Source organism: Primulina eburnea, chromosome 5 (genome assembly GCF_022965805.1).
Source record: "Primulina eburnea isolate SZY01 chromosome 5, ASM2296580v1, whole genome shotgun sequence".
NCBI lineage: Eukaryota > Viridiplantae > Streptophyta > Magnoliopsida > Lamiales > Gesneriaceae > Primulina > Primulina eburnea.
Window position 1 is genome coordinate 7,447,754 of NC_133105.1, and position 10,821 is coordinate 7,458,574.

General features: G+C 35.8%; 2 protein-coding genes across 6 annotated transcripts; one reads left to right on the forward strand and one right to left on the reverse strand.

The window, feature by feature from the left end:
* Window positions 1–820: 820 nt before the first annotated feature.
* LOC140832821 (uncharacterized) lies at window positions 821–5,974 on the reverse strand. Of its 5 annotated transcripts, none has more exons than XM_073197031.1 (7): window positions 5,882–5,974; window positions 3,765–5,271; window positions 3,014–3,069; window positions 2,637–2,867; window positions 2,192–2,483; window positions 1,477–1,673; window positions 821–1,211 (listed from the first exon to the last, which is right to left on the reverse strand). In XM_073197031.1, the coding sequence occupies exons 2-7, from the start codon at window positions 5,169–5,171 to the stop codon at window positions 1,058–1,060; spliced, it is 2,337 nt and encodes a 778-aa protein (XP_073053132.1). In that variant the 5' UTR covers window positions 5,172–5,271; window positions 5,882–5,974; the 3' UTR covers window positions 821–1,057. The 5 variants fall into 5 exon arrangements, with proteins under 5 accessions (XP_073053132.1, XP_073053129.1, XP_073053128.1 ...); XM_073197028.1 differs by having other exon boundaries at window positions 3,765–5,281; XM_073197027.1 differs by having other exon boundaries at window positions 3,765–5,434.
* An 804-nt stretch (window positions 5,975–6,778) lies between these two features.
* LOC140831930 (protein FAR1-RELATED SEQUENCE 5-like) lies at window positions 6,779–9,070 on the forward strand. The gene is made up of 2 exons (XM_073195638.1): window positions 6,779–6,797; window positions 6,906–9,070. Exons 1-2 carry the CDS (start codon window positions 6,779–6,781, stop codon window positions 9,068–9,070), a joined length of 2,184 nt encoding a protein of 727 aa, XP_073051739.1.
* The last annotated feature ends 1,751 nt before the right edge of the window (window positions 9,071–10,821 follow it).

Sequence of the window (10,821 nt, forward strand, 5' to 3'; positions counted from 1 at the left end):
TATAGTCAAATTATCAATTCAATGAACATAAAATTCACATTCCCTTAAATCAATGAAAAAAGAAGTGTGGTGGGATAGTAACTTTAAAAAAGAAAGTGGAATATTAGAAGCACCAAATTAGAGCATTTGGGGTATATTAGAGAGTTTAAGAAGGGGTAGAGTTAGTTGAGAATGCATAAAAGATGAGGCAAGGAAACTGTTGTGTTGCTCAAGTAAAGTGGACTTACAAAGCACTTTTACACTACATTCAATTGTCAAATAATTAATTATGGAACAAAATGAGAAAATAAGCTAAAGCTCCATTCTCTTCGAGAAATAAGTAATATCTCAAATGTTATTTGATATTTTCCAGGAAATAAGATTGAAATATTGAAATTTAATGAATTAAATCGAGTGTGATTTTCAAATTAAGCGTAAGACACACAAAAATAATCGTTCATAAAAATAAATTAAATATTTTGAAAAACATTTAAAATATGCAAGTTGAATAATTTTTAATGACTTTCATTTTAAATGATTTTTTTTAAAAAAAATATCTTATTTATCTGATTTTTATAACAAACACAAACATTATGTGTATACGATCCTCTAATAGAAATATTGGTAGTTTTATGGATAGCATGGTTAAATCATCGGAATGTGAAATCGTTAAAATAAAAATCCTAAATTTTAATAAAATAATTCGAAGCATATTTAAAACCATGCATTCACCAATGGCATAAAAAGGCAAGAATTTTTTTTTTTTACCACATAACAAAGTATATGAAACCTAATGCGTAATGCGGCAAATGACCGCACTCCCGATGGAAAAAAACTAAAATCATCGGAAAAAACTAAAATTGTAAAAAATCAAAAGATACAACATTTAAGACAGATATTGGATAATATGATAGACTAAAATCACAAATAAATAAACATAAAAGACAAAAAAAATGCAATTTTCCTTCAAAGAAAAACATTGGAACGGATTTATATATCGATATATATGAATCCCACATAATTTTCACAAATTACTTACGTTCCAGCCCTCGAAAATTTTGTGGACCAAGGAAAAATTCTAGTGGTTTAATCCCCAATCGAAAGGCTGGTATATAACTTTAAGCTGGGATTTTGAGAGCAAATCCAGTAATGCCTGAGAGTCAGTAGCATCAAGATAGTTGGCAGCATGCTTCAACACCTCCATTTCATTCTTCCCAAAATCTACACCATACCTGAAAACCACCAACATACATAACGCTGAAAAATCAACCAAGTAGTTTGAAGATGAATTTAAGATGTTTGGCAGATTAGATGGATTCAGCTGGGTGTCGGACCGCTTCAAACAATAAACTTTGTTGTACATGAGAATTTAAAATATGTGAATTCCACCCCTCCCCAGATCCATTAAATGGCCCCGGCAAGAGGCTCTCTTATTCACAAGTGCCCAAGTGAAGGAGAAAGGAATCACCAAAAGAATTCGAGTAGATGGTAGCTTACCATTTCAGTATTTTGCTAACATATGCAACGTTTGCAATCAAATCGATGTATAGCCCCCCAGTACGGAGGAAATTGCGAGCGGACTCAATCAATTCTTGGTCGATACTTCCAGGTGAGTAGCATCGAAGGGCTGGTCCAGATCGTGTTCCACTAACAAGTGCAAAGTGAACAAGAGGCTCTGGGTAAGGAAGAGCTACCTGAAATATGAGTGAGAAGAGAATAGCTTTAGTAAGTTTGGGCTAACATATAATCACAATTACTTGAAACAATATGGCTAAAAGACAAATGGATTTTTCATAGCTAATTAACTCAATTATGGATGCCTTTTCATGAAAGTTATTTCAAAAGGTGGGAAACGCCCTTGGATAAGTCAAATCAGTCAGCAAGATAAAATATGTCACCGTTAAACATTCTACAAAGTACCATAATATACTATCTCCGAGGAAGTCAAAATTCATTACACTTTAGAAACAATTAAAGTTTGTTCTCATTGCTACAATAGAACCAGATAGGACAAATGCGGCAAGATTAGTGGATTGACCCAAGCCAAAGTTAATTGGTGTCAGATTAAAAATCAAAGTATGCAATATAGTGTAGCCTGGTCTCTGGACAAATTCTACAGCGTCACCCGAAGCTAATTAACACGAGAATACTTAGTTCGATCCAAAAGTCAATAAAATATCATACGTAGCACTGAGAGGTGGCCAGCATCTACCTTTAAGCGCTTATCGTTCACTCTGAATGGTTTAATGAGATTGTATGGCGGCCTCTGATTACCCCGCAAAATGCCATTGTAAATGCCTGAAAGCGAATATGTTGATCCACCAATGACATATTTAAAGTCTCCAAAAAATTTTCGTCTCTCCAGAGCTCCGGAAGGATGACCAGACACCAGTATTGCATGAATGGCCATCATATTGTATAGGTTAATAAAAAAGGACAGCTTCTCCTCTCTGGTCATATCAGACAACTTGACTCGTTGAAGCTCTTCAGTTATTCTCAAATACCTGGAAATGGGTATAATAATCAGTGCCAAGCCTAGATCACGATTGTGCTTTATGCAGAGTTAACTCAGAAACTCGATGCATAAAGAAAAAAACAAAACCATCGAAGACTTTTCACTGTATCTCATGGCGAGAATTTTGAAATTTTTTATCAACCTAGCAAACTCTTCGCTCCCATGGATGCTTCGGTAATCAAGATGATTTCCATCTTCCGAAGCATATGCTTCCAATATTGCATAAAACAAAAATCTGAGCCTTGATGAAATTTCTGTGATGGCTTTGGGCTTCGCTTCACTGATGCCTCTTGTTATATTTTGACATTGAGAGACTAATGGGTCGTCATCCAAGAACCGATACAGGTGATTTCCATCTTCAAAGGTATTCTCACTACAGTGTTATCACCATAAAATGAGAAAAGACTAACAGAGTTCAGATATCAGTGAGAACATAAGTATTATATTACAAAAAATGCAGAGAAAACTAAGGACAGAAAACAAGTAAAATCCAAAGAAGAAGAATGCCAGGAAACTCACTCGGTAACATGTCGAAAGAAGAGTTTTTTTCCCAGCTTTCGACCAAATTCAACAGCCTGTTTCAAGCGACAATAAACAGTTATAAAAAATAAAGAATGGATAGCTACCCAAAGACATTATTACACAAAATAATAAACTAATAATGCTTGTGCTCCCAGTTTTTCCCCCTGCCACTGTGAAGCTCTTTGATGTAGTACCACTGGATTTAATTGTTTCAGGAATCTAGCCATTCAGGCTTCTTGAAAATCAATTAAGAAATTACTTGAGAATATATAACAGAAACGTATAATAAGTTTTACAAGATTAAAGGTGTGAAAGTTATGCTTGACAACCAAAAATTGTTAAGGAATCAAAATTTAACTCTAGCATGATATTCAAAATACATGATGTATCGCTAAAAACAACTGAAAAACCTAATGCAACAAATTATAAAGTCCAAATCCAAGAAACAAGAAAAAGATGCGAGTAAACTTAAGCTCTAATTCCAAAGCATGTACATACAGCTACATATTTCCCTAAATTTATTATATGCAGTTAAATAACCCTTCAAAACTTCCAAGGCACTTATAAAATTATAAGACAGCAATATGAATTTTTTTAAATAATAATAACATGTAAATATGTTGTTCTCTTTGATATAAAAGGACGAAAATAACGGAGTCACGGAGGTAGTGAATGGTTAGAATTACAGACTAGGAAACATTAAAGAGAAAACTAGATGAAAGTGACAGCAATGCATAATGTAACTTACATCTTCCCTCTCCAAGTATTGATCTTGTGACAAGAAATCTACAGATTCTGAACCTATAAAACAATTAGTGAACCTGCGCATTTTGTAAAACCGATCCTTAATAGAAATGGATCCTTTCATTTTCCGAACAATCAGAGCTAGCTCGTCAATAGCTCCACTACTTGACAAGTCATCTTCACCAGATAGTGGTGGCAGAGGCGCTTCATAAGGTGGTGGTTCAGTGATAACATATTCAACCTTCTCATCAAGTTTCCCAGACTCCTCTAAAATTTTCAGCTCCATCAAGCCTCCGATGAGAACTTCATTGAAGAACACTTTGGGAACAGCAGAAGATCCAGAAATCTTCTCTAGCTCTTGCTTTCTGTTGGGGTAGACATCAATATTAATTTCAACATATCTAAGTCTTTTTCCATGCAGATACCTTCTTGTCTCTTTGCAGCCCAGGCACCGTAACCTTGTATACAAGATGATTCGTCCTTTCATTGCAATCGGGTGTGTTAAATCTTCTATGAATTCCACTTGCAAAGATTTGTCTTCTCCACTAGCATCCCGTGAAATTCGGACAAGGTTAAGAGGATTCCAGACAGATTTCTCAGCAGATTTATTGGAAACTTCTTGGGCATCACTTTCTGCCAAAAAACTTCCGTCTTCCTTGCTAGAATTTTCTCTTTTGCAGTTATTATATTCATCAGGATCAACTTGACCATCATCACTTTTCCCAGAGAGACGACGCAGAACAGTTGACACCGCAATTAAACTCTTTTGCCTGACAAAGTTTGTAAGTGCCACAGCTTTTTCAGGCCAAGCAGAAACCTGTCCCTCGGAGTCATTGTTCAAGGATTGTGAAAACATATTCCTTTCAGCCTCCATTTCGAATACCTCGGTCCCATCGAATATGGGTTCCTCTTCTCCCTCATCAAAACCTTGCTCAAGTATCTTCGAATCTGAATCTGTATCACTATGCACTCCCTCCTTCAATTCATGTGATCTCTTTTCACTCTCCGGGTCACTACTTTTTTCCCTGACGTCCACTGAATTACCTACACCCGGTAATTTCGATTGATTTTTGTCATAAGCATCAACTGTCTCTTCCCCCATTTTTTTATCAGTTGGAGCATCCAGTTCTCTAACCTCAGAGAAACTTTCTTTTTCCAGACCATCTTTGAGCACCTGAGGCACATCCACTTCACTAACCTCTGATTGCAATTTCAAAACTTCTCCATCATGGCTACTTACATTTTTCAGGTCCTCCGTTTCAGATTTATTGCCCTCCAGTGACAGAGCAGTTTGATTATTCACAATTGAGGATTCCTTTATATCACTACTTTCTGTCCCACCATCCGATTTGTCACGCTCACAAGAATCCAAAAGAATCCCCTTTTTTGTTTCAAAGCCTTCTTTCTCCATTATACAAGAACCTATAAACTACGCAAATCCAGCTGAAGCATTGTTCTAAATAAAGAATTTATGACTGCCTATGCCGAATAATGCATGTCGAAGATCCTATCTGCACATTCCTGAAATAATAACAGGCTTAGTATTTGGGAGGAGTTCTCAACTGTAAAAACTTTGCTTGCTTGGAACAAAACTTAAAGTTTCAACATGTGACTTCCATCTTTCACTCCTCTATCCAAGCTCAAAGAACTCAAAATATATACATAATTCTGGCCCTGCAAATACATATTTGAGGGACAAATGGCTAATTAGGAGTTACCATATACCCCTATGCAAGCTCAAACAATTCAGCATAGTAGCATAAGAAAAATGATAAAAAGAACTATCCATCAGTGCACTCGACAGCCAAATAACGGATCCATAAACAACATATAATACCCAACATGCTAAAGAAGCAATTCGAGAAAGAGAAGGAACCGAAATAACCAAAACAAAAAGAATCCATAATCCATGGCAACGCAAAAACACATCAGCACAGGAACTTAGATATAACAAAGGAAACATCAAGAAAACAGAAGGGAGAAAAACCCACCACATATACGACGGTTAACCAATTCTTAGAAAAAATTACACCATCGAGAATCAAAATGAAATGGGTGTTTTTTCTTTTCCCCAACAATCATCGATTACAAAATTAAAAAACTCACTCGGATCTGACCCACCTCAATTCAGGAGAAACGAAACCGATTACCGCTTCTAATCAAAGTAATATTTCGAAAAAGGAAATTTTATAGTGGAAAACGGCATTAATTCGATGCTGGCCTTAGGGCACAGCCCTAACCCATTGGGACGATGACACGTGGCACTTGGTTTTTAAAAAAAAAAATCAGCTAATCGACTTTGAAAAATTGACCCTTCTTTGACCATGGTTAAACATTGAACCCTTTCTTTCTTTTTTTTAAAAAAAGAAAACAGCTCAACAGAGCATCTCAAATTCTCGTCAAAAATTTCTAAAAGCTATTTTCCCTCTTCTTTCAGGTTTTGCCATCTCCATTGTTAAAATTCATTCCATACCTCCACCAAAAAGCCAGCGGCACTGCTAAGCACCGGCGTACATCGTCCAGAGCACTAGGTTGAAGATACAAACTTTTTCAAGGATTAAGTTGGTAGATTTCCCGTTGAAGGGAAATGTGTGTTTTGTGATATATTTTGGAATTTCTGTTTGCTTTTGAAGTGATTTTTAGGTACATTACAATAATTTCAAGTTTCAACTTTTGTGATATATTTGGGAATTTCTGTTTGCAGTGATAGAAATTGGGGAAAAATTTCTTTACGATGGTTTTTGGTAAATTTTATTTGGTTTCAGAGTTTTAGATGTTAACTATAAGTTTATATTGTAATTTGGACGAAATCACTGATAAACTAACTCATATTTCTTATTTGGCATACGATGCTCTTTGGTACTAATAATATTTTTTTTTGTTATTGTCTCATAGAATTTACTGGAGTATTGTTGTTGTTGTTCCTGAGTTCATCACAAGATTAGATCCTGGTCCATCTGTGGTTGCTACACATCTACATACATCCCATTGACTGAACCGAGACCTGAAACACGACGAATGGATCTGAATTGCGATGGTAGATATATTGACTCTTGTAATATTTTTCCATAGTTATAAATTTCCTTTTATAATATAACCAAATACTATCCAAACTGATTTTTTGTTCTTATAAACTTTGTGGTAGATAATGTTGAAGAGGTTGGAGTTTCAAATTTGGAATCTGTGATACATAGAGATGTTGAGGTACTATCTACAAATTCTATTGTAGATCAATTGGAGAGTAAACTATTTGTTGGTGAAGTGGTGAAAAGTGTTGAAGATGCTTATATACTATATTGTAATTATGGTCATGCAAAAGGTTTTAGTGTTAAAAAAGGTGATCAACGCTACTTTCCTGGCACTAACGAACTTCAAGCTAAAGAGTTTGAATGTTCTTGTGAGGGTAGTAAAGATGAAAAACGTTCTAATGCGCAAATACCTGTTTACTTGAAGCCGACAAGTAGAAGTAAATGTAAAGCGAAGCTCAGAATAACTAGGCAACGTGGTGGAGAATGGACGGTCGGTAGATTTGTCATGGAACATAATCATGAAATGCTTGCGGTTGATCAAAGACATTTGTTGAGATCATCACGCAATATTTCATATGCTCAAAAATCTATTTTGGAGTCCATGGTAAATTCTGGGATAACAGTGTCTAATGCTGTCTCTTATATGATAAATGAAGCACAAGGACCACATAATTTGAGCTTTATTCGAAAAGATGCATATGATCATCTTGGTCGCATAAAAAAACAAACGAAAGTTGAGAACGGAGATGCTTCTGCATTACTTCATCATTTCATAAACAAGTCAAATAAAGAGTTAAAATTTTATTGGAATGTGCAATTAGATGATGACAATAGAGTCATGAACTTCTTCCTTAGGGATTCCAGATGTGAAGTTGATTATGAATTTTTTGGTGATATATTATCAGTTGACACGACTTATCGCACAAATCGGTACAATTTGATATGTGCTCCTTTCGTTGGAATTAATCAGCACAGACAAAATGTTCTGTTTGGCTTGGCATTTATGTCAGATGAAACCGAGAGTTCATTTGAATGGTTGTTCAAAACTTTTCTTGATTCTATGAATGGGAAACAACCTGAAACAATTTTTACAGATCAATGCCAAGCAATGATGAATGCAATTGAAACAATTTTTCCACATTCACACCATCGGTTATGTCAATGGCACATAAACCAAAATGCTCCATCACACTTTGGTAGTTTGAATGGTGATTCTAGTTTTAAAAGATTGTGGAATAAATGCATGACTCATTGTGAATCTGAAGAAGAATTTGAATCCACATGGAGTACTATGATTGATAAATACGATCTGAGTGGCCACAAATGGTTAAATGGTATGTACACATTGAGATACAAATGGGCTACTGCGTTTAGCAATCACAAGTTTAGTGCCGGGCTATTGGCAACTTCTAGAAGCGAGGTGACAAATGCTGTGTTGAAGAGATCAAGTAACAGTGCAATTTCATTGTATGATTTTGTGGTTAATTACGAAAAAATCCAACAAAGTTGGCGAGAGAAAGAGAAGGCCGAAGATACGCGTTGTCATCACAAGAACGCCCCGACAATGTTGAAAAACAATCCAATGTTGAATTCTGCAGCTGATGTTTATACACTCACCGTGTACAAGCTATTCGAGTTAGAGTTTATTAATTCTTTGAATATGCGGTTTATTGAGATGCCTTTGGATTTCAGTGCGGTTATCCTCTATTTTAAAGTGAAATCTCATGATGAGAACTCAAGGGTTCGGCACGTGCTATTTAATAAGGAGACTACTGAAGTAAATTGCAGTTGTCAGAAATTCGAGTCAATGGGAATATTGTGCAAACACATTTTGATGGTCTTCAATTTTATGAATGTGAATTATATTCCCAAACCCTACTTGAAGAACCGCTGGATGAAAAATGCAAAAAATAGAGTTTTGGTGGATGATTTTTGTCAGCAAGAAAGTGGAAGTGGCCAGGAATCTGAGATGGTTTTTGTAAACCAACTTATGAGATCGACATATAATCTTACAATGCGATGTAAATCTAATGGAGATGCAAGAAAGAAATTGACAGAAATTGTTGAAGGTGCGAGAGAACAAATAGATGAGTTCTTCGAAAAACTTAAGTTGGATGAAAACGGGATTCAGGAAGAAAACATGGTAGATGAAATGGTTGTACGTAATCCTCCTGAAGTCAAGTCAAGAGGAATTACAAATAAAAACATACAACGTCATTGGGATGATAAAAGTAAGAAAAGAAAAGGAAAAGGAAAAGTAGACAGTTCAAGTAAGTCGTAATTTTTTTGTTAATTGTTAATTGTTAATAGTTATTTCAATCTTTAATAACTTTTTCTCATTTTTTGATGGAGGAGATGCAAGATGTGGCAAAAGAAAAGGACAAAGCTCACAGACTTCCCAATGCATGAATAGCCAACAAGTAGATCATGCCCAACAACTACAAAATCCTAATGTCCCACCATCATGGACATCTCAATTTGAAGTCAATCAATTTGAGTGGCATGGATTTATCTGTAAGTTTCCGCATCTGTTGCCTTGCATTATACTTGGTTTTTCTTTGTTATTAGTCTTCTGGTTGTGCGCTAATGATTGATTTGTTTTGTTTATTATGCCTATCTTATATCATGCAGAGGTAGATAAACCCGAAGACAACAAAGCTGATGGACTGTTGTAATCACCCTCATTTTGAATAGCTTGATATGGACTGTTGTAATAGCTTGATAACTCCGTAGGGTCGTGTGTTGGTAGTGCTTTTGTTGGTAGTGTTGGTAGTGTTGGTAGTGCTTGCCCTTTGTGTTGGTAGTGCTTTTGTTGCTTAAACGCTACACAAAACAGATATGGTGTCAGCTTCGCTTCCATTTTTTGTGATAGTCCCAATTTTCATCAATGTTTCTTGGTTTGTTGCTTGCACTGTGATACTATGTTCTGGTCTGCCACAGCAATGGTGGAAACAGCGTCCAGAATTAGTAGTGTCTGGTTTGTTGCAGATAGTGTCTGGTTTGTTGCATTTACAAGTAAATGTCTGCTGCATCGAAAAGGAAACAGCGTCCAGAATTAGTAGTTAAAGTCATCTTGTAAAGCAGCCAAGTGTTTGCTGTTGATTTTCTATGTATTCAGCCACTTATTTTTCCCTCACTTGCTGATAATGACTTTATTCAACATCCAATTCTAGTTCATCAGTCTGCGTCTTCACTTTCTGGACCATCTTTACAAAGCATTCTCTGTTTCTGAGTTCAATTCTTTCTTGTGCTCTTTTGACATGGTAACTTGAATTCAAATAAGTAATCATAAAACACAAATCATTTTTCCAAAAACTCGTTGATTAATAGAAATCAATGCAAGGAGGTGGTGTCATTTTTTACGACTAGAAGACATCGGCGGCAGAATTGGTCTATCACAAAATCTCGTAGACGAGTCAATGTCACCAACAATAAGTAAATGAGATCTAGCATAACTGTTGTCAAGAAACTTCAAAACAAAAATCTGCTTGGGGAAGTTTGCTATGGATTTTTTTTGCTCCATTACAAAATTGAAGAAGGATACCATGACAAGACACAATCTTGATGAGAGTCACGAAAACCAACATTATGCTCCATTACCCAACAGCAAAACACAAAGCACATTCACGAAAACCATGCTGCCTAAGAGTCCCATGACAAAACAAAACAAGATGCTGCTTTACAAAATCATTAATCCACTAATCTTACATGACGAAACAAAATAATTAAAAAAGATTCATTGTAATAATACAAATACTACTTTTAATCTTCTTTAACACGAAGAGATTTCAATTGTCGTTCTATCTCTTCAAATATTTGTGCAGCCTTCAAGCATTGCTCCCGTTGATCACGTGCTAACTCTACCTGGACATCTATTAGTTTAGCTAGTTTCTCATATTGGTCGGCAGATGTGTTGCAACTTGAAGCTGTAGTAGAACTTGAAGCGGAAGCTGAAGCGGGCGCTGAAGCGGACCTTGAACTCGATCTCGAACAAGATTGTTTTTCCTTGTACGTCGTAAATGCTTCTACTGC